This window comes from Ailuropoda melanoleuca, chromosome 1, assembly GCF_002007445.2.
Source record: "Ailuropoda melanoleuca isolate Jingjing chromosome 1, ASM200744v2, whole genome shotgun sequence".
NCBI lineage: Eukaryota > Metazoa > Chordata > Mammalia > Carnivora > Ursidae > Ailuropoda > Ailuropoda melanoleuca.
In genome coordinates, this window is record NC_048218.1 from 211,153,790 (window position 1) to 211,171,261 (window position 17,472).

General features: G+C 45.9%; 1 protein-coding gene across 2 annotated transcripts in view; it reads left to right on the forward strand.

The window, feature by feature from the left end:
* Positions 1-17,472, forward strand: part of UBE3C (ubiquitin protein ligase E3C) — a 118,006-nt gene that overhangs the window by 68,530 nt on the left and 32,004 nt on the right. The window contains exons 18-20 of one of the 2 annotated variants that reach the window (XM_034640112.1): positions 5,827-6,074; positions 13,523-13,608; positions 15,031-15,748. In XM_034640112.1, coding sequence (XP_034496003.1) covers positions 5,827-6,074; positions 13,523-13,608; positions 15,031-15,091 — 395 coding nt within the window. In that variant the 3' untranslated portion in view covers positions 15,092-15,748. Of the gene's footprint in view, positions 1-5,826; positions 6,075-13,522; positions 13,609-15,030; positions 15,749-17,472 lie in introns of those variants that run through there. The other variant, XM_002925260.4, reaches the window with a different exon arrangement.

Consider the following 17,472-nt stretch of genomic DNA (forward strand, 5'->3'; position numbering starts at 1 on the left):
AGGCTTTTGTTCTCTGGCGGCTTTCCCTGGCAGTCTGCTGTGCCTCTTCTGAGAGCCAGAGCAGCAGCGGCTGAAATTCAGCCTCTGTCACAGAATAGAGGGATTGCAGCCCATTCTCCACTGATGTTCTGGCCACTTTAACTCTGTTTCTGTTGGTGCTGCTCAACCCTGCAGCATCCCGGGCTGTGCGCCCCACACCCAGCGTCCCAACCCTCACTTCCAGGGCCNTCTCTGGCGGCTTTCCCTGGCAGTCTGCTGTGCCTCTTCTGAGAGCCAGAGCAGCAGCGGCTGAAATTCAGCCTCTGTCACAGAATAGAGGGATTGCAGCCCATTCTCCACTGATGTTCTGGCCACTTTAACTCTGTTTCTGTTGGTGCTGCTCAACCCTGCAGCATCCCGGGCTGTGCGCCCCACACCCAGCGTCCCAACCCTCACTTCCAGGGCCGGCACGTCTCTGTCCTTTGTGTTTCTAACCCCGCCAGCCGCCCCACGTGCGCTCCCGGAGCTCCCGTTCTCAATCTGGATCCAGTGGGCACACCGGAGTTCCGGAGCTCCGTGAGAAGTCTGGTAGCGCGCGCCCCCGGCTCACGGTCTCAGTCTGCTGTTTCGAGGGTGCGGGTCTCAGGCAGTTTGCNCTTGTTTTATAGGGACCTTAGGGATGTTGGCTTCCTGATTTTTCAGCCTGCCTTCTGGGCGAGGGGCCTGCCGCGCTGATATTCAGGAAACCCTGTTTGGGTAGAGTTGCCCCGTCCCCTCAATACTCAGCACTGGAGATGTTCATTTGTAGAGATCCAGATGTATCTTCCTGCGTCTCAGGCTGATTCTGTGGGTGTTCAGAATGGTCTGGTAAATATCCAGCTCGACTCGGACCAGCTGAGAAAGGGTCGCCTACCCCTCCTCCATCTTCTCTTCCTCCTTGCAGAAAGTGGTTGCCTTTCTATTCATAGAGTTTCTGCTACTCTTTTCTTCATTCTCCAGTTGCATTCACAGGTATTCGGAATGGTTTGGTAGCTCTCTCGCTGAATTCCTGGGACCAGACGAACTTTAGGTCTCCTGCTCCTCCGCCATCTTCTGTGTGGATAATGTTAACTTCAGAATATGGTATCCATGGGGCGCCTGGTGGCACAGCGGTTGAGTGTCTGCCTTTGGCTCAGGGCGTGATCCCGGCGTTGTGGGATCGGGCCCCACATCGGGCTTCTCTGCTATGAGCCTGCTTCTTCCTCTCCCACTCCCCCCTGCTTATGTTCCCTCTCTCGCTGGCTGTCTCTATCTCTGTCAAATAAATAAATAAAATCTTAAAAAAAAAAAAAAGAATATGGTATCCATGATACTGCATTCATTCAGGGTGCGATCAGTGCAGGAATGAACAATAGAAGCTTGGGACGGTGTGAGAAGTGAAAGAACGGGTGCCTCTTCTAGGGGAGCCAAACCTCAAGTCGTTTTTTCCTTAAAGAGCTAATTGTGCTATACCATGGGAGTCAGGGACGACAGTGAGTGTCAGTCACCAGCCCCTTCTCTGTCCCAGGTTTCGTGTGCAAGGGTTTGGTGTTCACGTGCGGTGGTTTTGTCTGTAATATGTGCTGCAGCCAGACCCCACCAGCTCCGTCCTGGCCCTGCGGTGTGCTGTCCACTGCACCAGCATACACTCACCCAGCTTAGCATGTTTTTAAATTTTCTGCATGAACGAGGCAAAAATCTGGTACTCTGACTTCAAGCCCAATATCCTTTTGAAAACAAAGTAGGCCTCCCTCCGTGGGGATCCAGTCCCCATAAATCAGCTGTTGCAGCTGTCGTGTTGTGTCTCCCACTGGACCAGGGCTTAGCACGCTGTTCCTCTGTTCCCCTCAACTAGCTGGTGGTCGGTAGATGTTGGATTTGTGATTGAACCTGGGGAAGACTCAGTCGATAGACAAGGTGGTAAATGTGCCATCGACGCAGAAATGTTGAGAGTGGAATTGGGGTGTGGTTGATGCTGGGGAGGGAGGAGGCAGTCCTGCAAGTGAGGAAGCAGTGATGGGCACGGCCGTTCACACATGGCTGATCGTGCCCACACTGGCTTCCTCCACATGCCGGAGTTGGAATGAGCGCCTCAGCCTGAATGAGAAGATGTGCATATCAGCAATTTTAAATTAACTTGAAAACTATTTCATATAGATGATTTTTAAAGATATTACTAATTATAACAAGCCCCAAATTTCTTTTCTTTTCTTTTTTTTTTATTAAAGATTTTATTTATTTATTTGACAGAGATAGAGACAGCCAGCGAGAGAGGGAACACAAGCAGGGGGAGTGGGAGAGGAAGAAGCAGGTTCATAGCGGAGGAGCCCGATGTGGGGCTCGATGTGGGGCTCGATCCCATAATGCCGGGATCACGCCCTGAGCCGAAGGCAGACGCTTTAACCGCTGTGCCACCCAGGCGCCCCTGCAAATGTTTTCTAATTCAGGCCTTATTAACATGAATTTTTTAAACCATTTGTCAAAATTGGTATTTTGCTAGGGAGAGTAGTAAAATTAAATATCTCAGAATGTTGCATTTACTTATGGGAAATTGGCGTGCGGTGCTGTGCTGACTCATCGATTATACATAATGTTAATATGCTTGCTATACATGCTGTCTCATCCTCGCACCATAGCCTTTATGGACGCTCGTCATCTCGTATTCATGTCTTCTCAGGAGGGCTGTCTTCCTCTCTCTTTAAGATTTTATTTATTTACGTCATCTCCACACCCAGCGTGGGGCTTGAACTCACGACCCCAGGACTGAGCCAGCCGAGTGCCCCTCAGACCAGTTTTCTGGAGTGTGGGTGTTGGCCCCATGGGTGATTGAGCTGGTTGCTGGAGCTCAGAGAGGTGGAGCCGTTTCTCTTCTTAGTGGGGAGCCCAGGCAGGTGCTGGTGCGCTGGTCCCAGCCCCAAGCTGCCACACGCTCTCATTGCCCCATCTGCCCGGTGCGAGATCGTGGAGAAGTGATCACAGTTACCCTCAGGACTGCTGTAGGTCTTGGTATCATCATCTGTTGGCTTGGATGAGAATCCGCCAGAGCTGGCTCTGAACCGTGCTGTAGTCAGTTCCTGAGAACCTTGCGTGTCTGTGCTTTTGTCTGTGAGTTGGTTTTATTTCATGTAATGCGCAGAATTTATTACATCATTTTTCTAAAGAAGAAACTGTGATAGGGTAAAATCAAAGTAACATTTTACTTCGGTGTTTCCCCCCCGAAACCTTCCTGTATAAGTCGATACTTTACATTTTTCCTTAGAAACAAGTGGCGGCAAGATATCTCAGTCTGGGTTTGATTCTGAAAATAGTATTGTGCTATTCCATAGTGCTGTTCGCAGAAATGAGCTTCAGGGAACACAGAATCTCAGTTTTAGCCAAATTAGAGGGGTGATTTCTGTGACTGGCCGCTGAGTCTGCAGAAGAGAGTGACACGCTCCTGTGCCCCTTACTGTTGCTACAGGTGGAACGAGTGTGGGAAAGCATGGGCCACAGCTGAGGTTTCCCATGTACAATATTTGTACACTCAGAATTTTTACACAATATGCTGCTGCCTTGTGACAATCAGTTTGAGAAATATTACATATGACAAACAAATGCTTATGTATAATCCAGCCTTAAAACTGGGTCTTAAGAGGAATATGTAAAGGTGAGATACCCCACTGTACTTTTGTGTCACATCTGTAATTATCTGCTTAGATTTCTTTTGGCATTTTACCTAGGTCTTGAGCTGGAATGTGTTTTGTAATCCTATTAACCAAAATACATGCCAATAACATATTCGTGGAGCCTAATCAGTTAAAAGCATGTTCTTCACGTAATCATGGTTAAATTTTAAAAATAGAAGAGAATATGGTTTAGTATAAAAGCCTATGCTTTGTAGGCAGTAGACCTGTCTTTAAAATGTAGCACTCCCTTTACAGTGTTAGCTGTCTGTCGTTAGACACGTAACTCGACCTCCCTCGTACTTGGTTTTCTCACTGCAGAATGAGGATAATTCTATTTTTTCTTCTTCTTCAAGTTTTTATTTAAATTCTGGTTTGTTAGCATACAGTGTAATATTGGTTTCAGGAGTAGAACTCAGTGATTCATCACTTCCATACACCACTCAGCGCTCATCACAGGTGCCCTCCTTAATCCCCTTCACCCTTTTTGCCTGTCCAGAATGGGGTTTATTCTTAACCCAGAAAGTTGTTAAAGGACTTGAAGTAATGTGTGTAAAATTCTGGCTTGGGGTCAATAATCAATGGTCGTTATTCCTTTACAAAGTGCAAGAGCAAGCGTAACCCGCTGGTTTAGATTTGCCCGCCCTACTCCGGCAGGAAGCGTGGGCATTAGCACGGAGCTCGCCTGGCACAGCTTCTGGCCTCTCCCAGCCGGCTCAGCAGAAGACGACGTCTGTACTGCTGGGCATAGTGCTGTAGACCTCAGTCCAAACAGTGACTCGTACCGGCCCCGTTTGAGCCATGTTCTAGAACAGTCACAGCCAGGTTCTGTGACTTCAGAAGTACTGACGCTCGCCCACCGCCACGTTGGAGCTCTAGCAGACATGCATGCTGCTAATCCCCCTCCTGGAGTGTTTTCTCGAGGTCCCCTGTCCCTTGGGAGATTTGGGGTGGCTGCACGGGAAGTCTGAAAAGATGGCAGCCGCTCGTTAGCCCAGGAGCACTGGCGCCTTTGCAGACCTGGGCCACGCTGCTCTGCGCCTCACCACGCTCCCCAGCGGCCGGCCGCCTCCGCCCCTCCCCGCCGGCTGAGATGCCGAATGCCCGCAGCGCGCAGGGGGAGAAGATGAAGCCGTGTCGGTGACTTTACAAACCTGCACCTTGATTAAGCCCGTCCCATGAGGACCGCCTGGTTTTGACTTTTGGCAGAAGCCCTTTCATTGGCTTGTACTCGGTGTCTGTGTCCTGAGGCTGTTGTGTCCCCGTAGGTGAGTCCGGCAGTACTGGCCTCTTGAGGACCTGGCCGGACCTTTCTCTAAAATACCGGGCATGGGGCGCCTGGGTGGCACTGCGGTTAAGCTTCTGCCTTCAGCTCAGGGCGTGATTCCGGCGTTACGGGATCGAGCCCCACATCAGGCTCTTCCACTATGAGCCTGCTTCTTCCTCTCCTACTCCCCCTGCTTGTGTTCCCTCTCTCACTGGCTGTCTCTATCTCTGTCAAATAAATAAATAAAACCTTTAAAAAAATAAAAAAATAAAAATAAATAAAATAAAATACCGGGCATAATTAAGCAATTTTGCAAATCTTTTTATTTTTGTTTTTGTCTTTGTGGCACACTATAACCAAAAAGACTTGTGCCCTTTTCAGCCAGATAACACTTTCAAATGATGATGTGGACTCTGGGTTCTGACTCTCCCGGCGCGTTCACCTCTTTAAGAGACTCTGCTGTTAATTGCACTGATGTCCCTTTTACCCATTTATGGTTTTTCCTTTCCTGGTAACAATTTCTGTTCCCAAGTATTCTTATGTGCTGAATTCCCTCGCTCTTTTGCTCGTATTTTACAGTATTTTAGAGTGTCCTATCCTGTAAAATATAAAGGATAACTTAATTCTCTCCTGAGCGTCATTTCCCCTCACCACCGTGCGTGATACATGAACTCCTTTCTCTCTTTCTCCTGTTGTTGGCTTTGGGGGAAATATGGGTCTGTCTATCTCATCGTCTGTTTTTAATCTCATTATTTTGTTTTGTTTTTTTTTTGAATCCAGCATTAAAATATCTCTCATATTCTTGCTCCCCTTCCCAAAACTTCCTGTAATACCAGCTTATTTTATTGCCTTCTTTTAAAATCCTTTCTCCTCCCCCCTTTACCCGCCTCGTTTTAACAGAGCCTGATTTGAAAAAGCGGATCCGTGTGCACTTACTCAATGCTCATGGCCTGGACGAAGCCGGCATTGACGGTGGTGGTATTTTCAGAGAGTTTCTGAATGAGCTGCTCAAGTCAGGATTTAACCCCAACCAGGGGTTCTTCAAGACCACTAATGAAGGGCTCCTGTACCCCAGCCCGGCCGCGCAGATGCTCGTGGGAGGTTCCTTTGCCAGGCACTACTTCTTCCTGGGCAGGATGCTTGGAAAGGTAACGTAACCCGTGTGTTCCGACCTCAGACCGCAGGGTGTCGAAGTTGCTGTCTGTGTCATTGAAGACATTTCTTAAAAATTGCCGAAGTAATTTTGGTGAACCCTGAACAGTATTCTTTTACATAATAATTAACATTTCACCATTCCACTTTGCATGCACAGTAGTCACACACATAAATTATTTGTATAGTGTAGAAAACCTGGGGACCGTATACTATAAAATCCTGTTTGTCGAAGTCTCTGGGTAGCTGTTGCCATCAGTGTGCACCCTGGAAATACTGTCAGTCTCCCCATTGCTCATTGATAGTGTTCAAGTGGTTCTTTTAAGGTTCCGTAAACTTGGGAAGTGCTACGAGGTGGAAGACCGTAGTTGTTGGGCGTGGGTTAAGTATTCTGTATGTTGTGTGCAAACTCTAGGAACAGTGGCCATTGAGGGTGACGTGATCGGAGTGCCTGGGTGGCTCAGTTCGTGAAACGTCTGCCTTCGGCTCAGACCATGATTCTGGAGTCCTGGGATCAGGCTCTGGATCAGGCTCCCTGCTCAGCGGGGACTCTGCTCTTCCCTTGCCCTCTGCTCCTCCCCCTGCTCCTGCTCTCTTACTCTCGTTTTCACTCTCAAATAAATAAAATCTTTAAAAAAAAAAAAAAGTGACACGATAGTAGTGCTCTAGTAACCAGAGTGCTACACGCCTGCCGGCCAGCTACACACACAACTCACCCCTCCTGTAAATGAGAGGAAAACATTCACAAATGCTGGAGCCTCATGAGAGTGTCCTGTTTCATGCTGAAACGGTGGTTGTCCTGGCCTGTGGTAGCCCCGTGGGGCGGCCACATACAGCACCAGACGGGGCAGCTTAGGAATCACACACACTTGTTTCTCATAGCTCCGGAGGCTGGAAGTTCACCATCAGGATGCCACGTGGTCTCACGGGCTGGGCGCTTGTCCTGCTTCGTGCCCAGAGCCTTCTCTGGGGTCGCTTCTGTAAGGACACCTGACCTAATCACCTCCCAAAGGCCCCACCTCCTGATGCCATCACCCCGGGGGGTTCGGACGGCAGCGTAGCAACTTTGTGGGACATTGCCTGTGGGTGTGCCAAAGGTGGGGAACAGCAGTCCCTGAGACTCCATTTAAGTCAGGGGTCGCTGACTTCCTCCCATGGGTCAAATGCAGTCCAAAGAGGGGGGTTAGGTTTTTTTTTTCTTTTTAATTGATTACTAACATTTTTAAATGGCAGAATATATATATACAGGGTTATATTTCTGGGTTACTTTGTTTTATTTTGTTTGCATCTTTGTACTTGAAACAAATTCCAGTGTCACAGTTGCCAATCCTAGCAGGATACAGCTGGCAAATATCCCAGTAAAATTGGTAATTGAGACTTAGGTCTAAACTGTTCTAAATGAGGTGGGAAATCATTTAAGTTATTTCCCTGGGAAATGGAAAGTTGATTGTTGATTTTTCTTTGAATGATTCATTCCACTCATCGTAACTGCACGGTAGAGAAAACCTGATGCGTGTGGGGCAGCGTGCAAGGATCCCCCAGTATTCAGACTCTTGCTGACAAATAGTCGCTTGGTGACAGTGACACAGGTTTACCCCAAACCCACTGTCTGAATCAGAAGTTGTACTATCCCGAGAGCTGAGGGGAAGGCTGGAGAGAGCGCGGTGCTCAGGGCTCAGTGGCGTGATGCTGGCTCCTTGCAGAGGCTTCGGCTCCAGTTCAGAAGATATCTCCCTCATTTGCTTTCATTACTGGGGGTGTATCTTGCAGCATAGAATAAAGATGGAACATATCTGGATCTGTAAAGGGTCACAACATATCCAGTAGTAAGATTATTATTAAATAAATTTATGTTACCCAAGAATCGTTGGTGTACTGTTCTAGACAGGCAAATGGTTTCATGGTATTTGGGGGGAGTTCGTTAGGGTTTGGACAGTCTGGGAATGCATTTTGGTCCCCCTGTTTAAGAGTGGGACAGGAATGCCTGATACTCAGTATTTACTGTCCAGCACACTTTGAGAGGTTGGGTTATATCACAAGAATCATAATCCGTGCAGCTTCTGCAGGCCTGCATGAGTAGAGGTGACACTCAGGAACTGAGGACAGTAAGCTGTAGCCTCTGGCCAAGTCCACCCACCTACTCTTTGTAGTTGGAAAAAAAGAAAAAAAGGTTTTATTAGAATTCCACCAGGCATCATCGTTTACATTGTCTGGGTGCTTTCCCTACAGTGGCAGTTGGACAAAGCCCAGATAAAGCGTGTCCTCTGGAGCCCTTTCCAGGACGGTTTGCTGACCCTGCCATAGGGCTAAGCCAGCGGACACATCCTAAAGAGCCTTTGTGTTGCATGATGAAAAGTTTGGTCTCCATCCTGTGGGTCATGGAAAATTATTGTTTTGAGCAAATGGCCAAGACTTGCTACATTTGCAAGGAGACAGCGGGCAGCGAATGGATTTTAGAGGGTGAGACTCAGGTTAAGATTTAAGAGTATGGGACCGTGGCCTATGTCCTCAGTAATGCTGGCCTTGCTCACAGCAGTGTGATGCTGTGAGGTCATTGGGGACTGAAAAGTGACCACAGGATTGGTCTGCGAGTCTTTATTTCCCTGGTGCTTTATCTTAGAACCACTTCATTGAGATATGATTCACATCCCTGCAGTTTGCCCGCGTGTAGTGTGCGATTCAGGGGTGTCCGGCTGGCTCAGTCGGTGGAGCATGCGACCCTTGATCTTGGGGTCGTGAGTTCGAGCTCCGTGTTGGGCGTAGAGATCATGTGAATGGATGAGTGAATGAATGAGTGAATTTTTGGGAAGTGTATGATTCAGTAGTTGCAGTATATTCAGAGTTACGCAGCCGTCACCACCGTCAAACTTAGAACATTCATCTCCTGTGTCTATTAACAGTTCTCCCCCGCCCCCCGTTCCCCGCAGACTCTAGGCAAATGCTAACTTACCTTCAGTCTCTGTAGAGTGTCCTGTTCTGGACATTTTGTGTAATCGCACCACACCTACGTGGCCCTTAGTGACTGGCTTCTCACCTGGCGTCATGTTTTCAAGGATCATCAGAGGTGTAGACTATGTCAACACTTGGCTCCTGGTATTACCAAATCACAGTCCCTTCTGTGACAGCCACACTTGTTGTCCATTCATCTGCTGATGGGTGTAGGGTTGTCCTTGGTGATGTTTTTACTGGAGTGGTTTGTTGAAAATGAATTTGCTGTGGGCTGAAGAAGAGGGAAGGTATAAAAACAGAAAAGAGTGTCGGTGGCCTTTTCAGAAGGCTTCACTCTGAAGGGAAGGAGAGAGAGGATCCCTAAAGAAAGAACAGTTCCAGAAGAGATTGGGTGGGTTGGTTTTGAAAGACAGGGTAGCTCAGTGCAGGTGACATGTCGATGATAAAGAACCAGGTGAGAGGGATGGCTTAGAGTGCTGGGAAAGACACAGCGAGGGGCTGGCGAGCCGCTGTGCTCCAGGAGAACTGTCTGCGTGGCGTGCCGTCTTCTGGCTGGCACGGGCTGGTTCAGGAAATCACATTTACAATGTAGTTCTCATCAGTTTTCATCAGTAAGCAGCCACTTGTGGCTGGTGGCTGAGGTGTTGAGCGACTCTGGAGTATGGATAGAGGTGTTGGCTTCAGGCGTCATGAGCAAGGAAGGTGGGCCGGGGAATTGTCTTTGTGTAGACTGGGTGAGTAAGAAGGTCTAGAGGTGGGCTGTTGCTGGCTCGGGTGCCTGGCTGATGGAAGGATGAAGAGCCAGCCTGAGGATCGGCCCTTGGCGCTTTGGCATCCAGAGAGGCTGCGGGGAGTGGCCGTGTCGGGAGGAAGATCAAAGAAGGTGGGGTGTTAGGAGGGAAGAAAGTATGTCAAGGACAAGGGGTGAACAGTGACCGCCTGCTCTGAGGTCGGGAGAATGGGAACCATGAGGGGCACAGTGGCGCCCACTACAGTGACATCAAGCCATGTGCTAAATTGAATGTGTGCTATGCACGGACTCAGTATGTAGGAATTGTGATTAACGAGTCTGCCGTCCTTAAGTAAATGATTAAGAAATTAATGTTGCTATCGTCATTATTTTTTATGAGAATTAATCAGAACTATGATCATTTTCAGCTGTATGATAAAATTTCCTTGCAGATCAGATTTGTAGCTCTGTTCTCTTCTCTGTACCTATGAAGCAGACCTGTCCTTGTTCACCTTGGAGTTGCCCATTTGAGAAGCAACTTAAAAATCAATGCCTGCAAAGCAGATTGTGCTCTTGTGACTTTTAAAAAAATAAGTGGGTTGACAGATAACAGCTTTCTTGAACTATAATTCACATTCCAACCATTCAGCCTTTTAAAGTGTACCGTTCGGTGGTTTTTAACATATTCACGAAGGTGTGCAGCCGTCACCGCTGTTTACTTTCAGGACGGTTGCATCATCCTGAACCGCAGAGCGCTGGTGCAGGAGACCCGTTCCGCTCCAGCCCACCCCCCACCAGCCCCACGCTGCCACTCATCTATGGTCCCTGTGGATTTGTGTATTCTGGACATTTCATAGAAATGGAGTCTTACAATATATGGCCTTTTGTGACTGGTTTCTTTGACTTAACAGAGTGTTTTCAAGGTTCCTCAGTATTGTAGCATGTGTTAGAACTTCTGCATAGCTGAATGACATTCCACTGTGAGGATATAAGACATTTTGTTTACGCATTCATCCATCGATGGACATTTGGGCGTCCCCGCCTTTTGGCTATTATGAATAATGCTGCTATGAACATTTGTGTACCTACCTTCCCTGACTTAGGATGGGGTTACACCCCAGTAAAAACCCATTGTAAATTGAAAATATCAGACATTGAAAATGCATTTTGCACACCTAACCTAGCAAACATCACAGCATAGCCCAGCCCACTGTAAGTGTGCTCAGAGCTCTCACGTTAGCCCACAGTTGGGCAAAGTCATGGAACAGGAAGCCTATTGGAAAATAAAGTGTCGAACATCTCCTGGAACGCACGGAATGTTGTACGGAAAGTGACGCACAGGACGGCTGTGTGGGTACAGATGGTTGTCGGTGTATCGTGATCACGTGGCTGCTGGGAGCTGCGGCCGCCGCCTGCATCACGGGATGCAGACCATGTTATCACTAGCCCGGGAAGAGATCCACACTCAGAACTCGGAGCACGGTTTCTACTGAGTGTATATTGCTTTCGCAACATCGTAAGGTGGAAAAACCGCGAGTCAAACCGTCATGAGTCCGGGACCATCTGTACAAGTTTTTGCGTGGACGTATGTGTGCCTTTCTCTCACCCAAGAGAAATCTGTACCGAGGAGTGGAAGTGCTGACTCATCTGGCGATTCTGCCATCAAAGTGTTTGCGACCTTTTACGGTCCCACCAGCAATGTACGAGGGTTCCGATTTCTCCACACCTTGGCCACACTTCAGATTGTCTGTCTGTTTAATCTCTTTATTTTACTTACTTTATTTACTTATTTTGTCTTTTTTATTAGAACCATCTGGTGGGTGTGAATAGCATCTCATGATGCTTTCAGTTTCCCTGATGACGAGCGAGGTTGGGCATCGTTTTGTGCACTTCGTGTCCTCGGTGGACAAAGGTCCCTTCAAGTCCATTGTCCGTTTCTTAAATTGAGTTGTTTGTCTTATATTAAGTCCTTTATATATTCTGGTTTCAAGTCCCTTATACCTTTACCATGATTTGCAAGTATTTTCTCCCATTCTGCGGATTGTCTCTCACTTTCTTGATGGCGGCCTTTGCAGCTCCAGAGTTTTTAATTTTAATGAAGTCTTAATGCATTTATTTTTCTTTTGTTGCCTGAGCTTTTGCAGTCTTATCTAAGAAACCATGGTCACATGGTTTAATCCAAGGTACAGAGATTTACACCTGTATGTGTACTTCTAAGAGTCTCATAATTTTAGTTCTTATATTTAGGTCTTTAATCCATTTTGACTTATTTTTTTCATGGTATGATTAAGGATTTTATTTTTAAGTTTTCAGAGACCAGATAAGCTCCTCTCTCTACAGTTACATATCATTTTGAGTTAATTTTTGTAGATGGTGTGAGTTAGGGGTCCCTCTTGATTCCTTTGCATGTGGATATCCAGTTGTGCCAGCACCATTTATTAAGAAGACTGACCTGGTTCCCTTGTCAAGAATCAGTTGACCATGAATGTGAGGGTTTATTTCTGAACTCTCAGTTTCATTGATCTCTGTGTCCAGTCATATGCCAATGTGGCATTGTTTTGATTACTGTACCTGTGTAGTCGGTATTGTGTGTGTGTTTATTAATGACGAATGGTAATAGAGCCCCAGGCTTAGTAGTGCAGAGGGGTGGTGGAAGGGAACCAGTAGGTCCTCTGTGAGAAAGTTGTACCCCTTTATTTGTACCTCTGAGATGTGCGGTTAGAGGCCCAGTTACTGTCTCTGAGACATGCGGTTAGGGGCCCACTTATTGTCTAAGTTGCGTGGTTAGGGACCCAATTATCGTTCTGATTCCAAATGTTGCTACTTGTAATAACATAGACTCTAAGTGTTGCTCGAGTTTAGAAATGGGCTCTGACCTAACCTCACCATATGTAAGTATGTCCCTGTAGGCTGTCCTTATTATTTCAGAGACAAATTTCAGACATTGTCCTGGTGTTAAATTCCTTAACATAACTGTCAGACAGATCATTTTCTCACTTTAAGTCATTTTAAGACATAACCTGTCACTGCCACCTGAAGCCGTGTGCTGGCTTTGGTGTCCGTTCTCCGTGAGATACCGTCTCTCCTGGCAGTGGTCCCCATGACTCAGCTTCAGCTCCTCCCGGATGATTATACGTTTCATAACTCATTTCATGAAAAACTTTGAAATGATGCGCTAGTTTTTCTATTAAGGTGAGCCCAAGAATCTCCTAAATTAATAGTAATAAGATTAAATTTTAAAATAATAATGGTGAGCCTTTATTTTGCTAGACTCCCCTATATCTCATATTTATTTTTATCTAACCCCAGCATGGGGCTTGAACCCATGACCCCAAGATGAAGAGTAGCAAGCTCCACTGACTGAGCCGGCCAGGTACCCCTGAAGTGTACCCCCTAAATTTAATTTTTCTCACACGGTGTGGTTACAGACAGAAAGGAAGTGATTTTATTTGCATGAGTTAAATTTTTTTTTTTAAGATTATTTATTTATTTATTTGACTGAAAGAGAGAGACAGCCAGCGAGAGAGGGAACACAAGCAGGGGGAGTGGGAGAGGAAGAAGCAGGCTCCCATCGGAGGAGTTAAATCTTATTAAAATTCGGAATGATTTTTTCTTTCTGAATGTATAAATTGTCCAATCTTGATTAATGCAGAGACAAGATAGCGAAACAATCCTGGCTCGCTGAAGTTTTCTGGCCAGTAGTTATGTAAGTTTGGGGAGGCTAAACTCATTTTTCCCCTCTGTTTATTGACATGTTGCTCCCAGCTGCAGATATTGAGAGGAAGCGGTTTCGTCCGGAGTCCCGGAGGTTCAGAACAGACCATCGATCACTCTTACTCCTCTACTCTGGAGTATGTATGTCTTTAAACCAGATTCCAGGGATCTACACCTTTCTCCTAAAAATGAGGTTATGTAAATTGTATCTCAGTAAAGCTCTTTGAAATAATGAAGGTTAGGTGGAACCAGCAGCAAAACTCTATTTAGAGGAGGACAGTCGGTAATTTAGTTCCACACATTTAAGATTTTACTTCCATAATTATCTGCATTTTCTGGAAATTCCTAAGGGAATACTGGTTTCTAAAACATCTGATTATTATCTGATTACAAACGGTTAAACTTTGTACCAACATGTTAAAAATTGTCCGGATCTAAGTGAGCGTGACAGTATCGCCCTGATAGTGTGGTATCTGCACATTAAATGCTTAGGGGAAGAAAATTGTGTATTGATTGATTATGATACTTATTGGGTCATAATGTATTTAAATTTTCTTTAATGCATATGTTAGTGATTGTTTACTGTGATAAAATGCAATGAGGTCTTCCAGAGCAACCCTACACAGAAAGAATTACCTCATGTCACTGGTCACTTCTCAATTAGAAGTTCCATTAGCAGATGATTCCTGCTTCTGCTGTGGGTCGTGATTGCATTTTATCGCCTGTAAATCAGGCTTTAGACAGGAAATAAATAAACAGCTCAAGGATGTGGTAATGTCATCTTCAACTTTTTTTTACAAATAGAAGCACCTAGGTCCATTTAAGCCAATTAAGTTCAGAAATTTATTGAGGGAAATCTTTTATCATATTTGAATTTTGTTTGAAATGGCTTTCCCCCCCTTGCTTCAGAATATTGATTTAGTTGGAATAGGATGCCTATGAATCAGATTATTTGATAATACCCTAGTCACATATTTCCAGTTTTTAATTAGCAGGCGCTGAAACTTCCATGTGGTTTATAGTTTTGTGTTTTAGTAGAACACGGTGTGCAGCTAAGGCAGCAGAGAGTGTAAGAGTTAACAGCTTATCCTGAGATTTTTGAGACTTGGGAAAATTTATTCTTTTATATCATTAGAGTCCTTTTGTAAAATGCTCACTGAATTTGCTGAGCCTTTAAAAGTGTAGATTGAAGTGAGTACTAGTGATTTAAGTCACCTTGGTCTGTAAATGGCGAAGCTTCTCTTTTATAATATCTTGTTTTGAACTCTCAAACTCATTAAGGGTCAGTGTAATTGAGCTTCTTCATCTGATTGTCATTGGACTAAGTGCTCTTGTCTCTAAAGTTAATATATCTTTTCCCCTAGATTTTTTAAACATAATATTCAGCAAATAGTTGATCATTCTGTGCTTAGCGCAAGCCTTCCAATCAATGTTAAGACTTTTTTACTTTGATGTCAGCAAATTCCACAAGCAGGCTTTCTCTGAATCTCCCCGTTATCCACAGTGGGTGGTTCGTTACGAGTTTGCTCTTGTTGACCTTCAACTTTTTTTGGAAGCAGAAAAACTGAAGACCATCATAACTTACAAGGGGTTACTTTACTGGACTCTTGCGCCTTCTGAAGATCACGCCGGCCTTCGTAGCTCCCTGATACTCAACGGTTTACGGTCTTTCCCTTTAACAACCAAGTGCTCACCCCTCTGTAGATCACTCCTCCTGTCGGTCAGGACCATAGTGTTCTATCTGAATTCATTTTATTTCTTCAAAATTAAATGTGAAATAAAAATAAATTAAATCGTACAGTAAAAATAACAAGTATGTTCCAGAATTCAGTTGACTCCACTACCTAAAAGTATCATTGTAGTTTTAGCCTCTCTGAGATATTTACCAAAATTCTTCTCCTGAATAAGGTAGAGCTTGCTTACTATTGAGATATCCCTTCTCATAAATTTTAAACACTTCCAAACTCTAGTTCAGTGCAGATGAGTGTCTTATATTGAGGCCATTTTCCTTTCTCTAAGCCATGTTAAATTGTCACTGTAAAAATCAGAAACACAGACTTGCTGGTCCTGCTTTCAAGTCTGCTTATCTTTGGTCTTCATTTGTGTATTAAGGACAATAAATATCCAAAAATAAAGTAAAGCCCATTTAAATCCTTCTGAACATTTAGTATATGTGCTGCCAAAGTAAGCACAGTCCTTCTGAACAATTAAATACTAATGGGGGGGGCGCCGGGTGGCTCAGTTGGTTCAGTGTCCGACTCTTGATTTCGGCTCAGGTCATGATCTCGGTACTGGATCCAGTCCAGCCCTGCCTCAGGCTCCGTGCTCATCCGGGACCTGCTTGTCCCTCTCCCTCTCCCTGAGTAGGTGCATGTCCGCAGGTGCGTGTGCTCTTTCTCTAAAATAAATAAAATCTTTTTTTAAAATACTAATTTAGAATTAGTAAATTTATTTTTATGAAAAGCAGACCAGGTAAAGATGGACATTTTTACTCTTGTTTCCAAAATTGTGATTGACTTTGTTTGGGAAGCGGTAAGAGGTCTTCGAGCTGAAGCTCTTGAGTAAGACCAGGCCGACTGGGATCCCTGGTTTCAGCAACAGGGAACTGAGCAGAGCAGTGATGGGGTAGGAATTACGTTTAGCAGATCTCCTTGCGTCTGCTCGTGTATATAGCTTAAACGGGAACAGGAACTCATGTGAGAGACCAGGCGGAGGTACCCCAGGCACTCAGTTTGAGTGGTCGTTAGTATCTTCATCCTGGGGGGGTAGTGTTGCAGAGAACACCCAAGGGGATTTGCTAAAAGAAAAAAAAAAAAATCAGATGCTGGTATATAAGGGCAAGAGAGACAGTGGGGCTACACAGATTTTGTTCTGAGAACCAGAGGCTAGAAGTATCGTCGACCATGGTGGGGAGACTTGGGAAGGGATGAGGACATGTTTGTTTTTCCTTAGGTCCTGAGATGCCTGCGGAGTCTCAGTTGAATCTGTGGGCCTTGAGTTGAGGGGTGAGGTCTGAGCTGAGCCATCAGTGCTCAGGGGGTACTTAAGGTTGTGAGACTGGGTGGTGTCGTCCAGGGAGTGAGTGTAGCTAGAGAAAAGAAAGCACTGAAGAACCAAGTCTGGGGCCAGGTTGAGAGTTCAGAGACTGTACAAAAATGTAGCCTCTGACGGTCGGGAGAAGCAGGTGGGGACGTAGGGAGGGAGCAAACCAGGCAAGTATGGTATTTCCGAGGCCAAATCAAGACAGTGTTTCAAGGGAGAGAGATTGATGAATAGTGCCAGACGCTATTCATGTATCAGGACAATAAGGGCTAGAAGGGAGCCTTCATGGTGTGAATTCACGGTGAAGGGGGGAGGCCAGAGCCTCAGCACGTGGACCAGATCCTGTTCCTCTGTGGCTGCATCCCAGCAGAAACACGTACGTATATTTGCCAAAACGTGTATAGGAATGGCTCCAGTAACGCTCGGTTATATGGCCCCAAACTGAGCTGCCCAGATGCCCTTCGGAAGTAAGCTGATAATAAATTGTGGGATATTGATGTGAACTACGGAATGACCAAACCACAGCTGTTCACAGGAGCATGGAAGAACGGCACAGACCCACTGCTGAGAAAAAGAAGCCAGAAACAAAGGAGTACATTCTGTAGGACTCCACTTATATAAGCTCAGAAGCAGGCAAAACTAGTTTCTGCTGTTGGGTGTCAGATCCTTTTTCCTCGGCGGGGGCAAGGGCAATTTCTGGGGTGCTGGTAAGTTCCTCTTTGGGGGACCGGGTGCTTTGATGCAGTGGGCTCACACTTAGGAGTGGGGCACTCTGCGGCCACAGACTTCTTGTAATTACGTGGCGGGGGCGGGGTTGGCGGGCCAGGCTGGCAGCTCCCGAGGAGTGTTTCTGTAAAGAAAAGCTCAGCAGTAGCTTCAGTGTGGGCTTGATGGAGCTTCGTTGTTCTAAAGAGAGAGGGTGTGCGGTTTGTGTGCTTCTGATGTGGCTGTGGAGACGG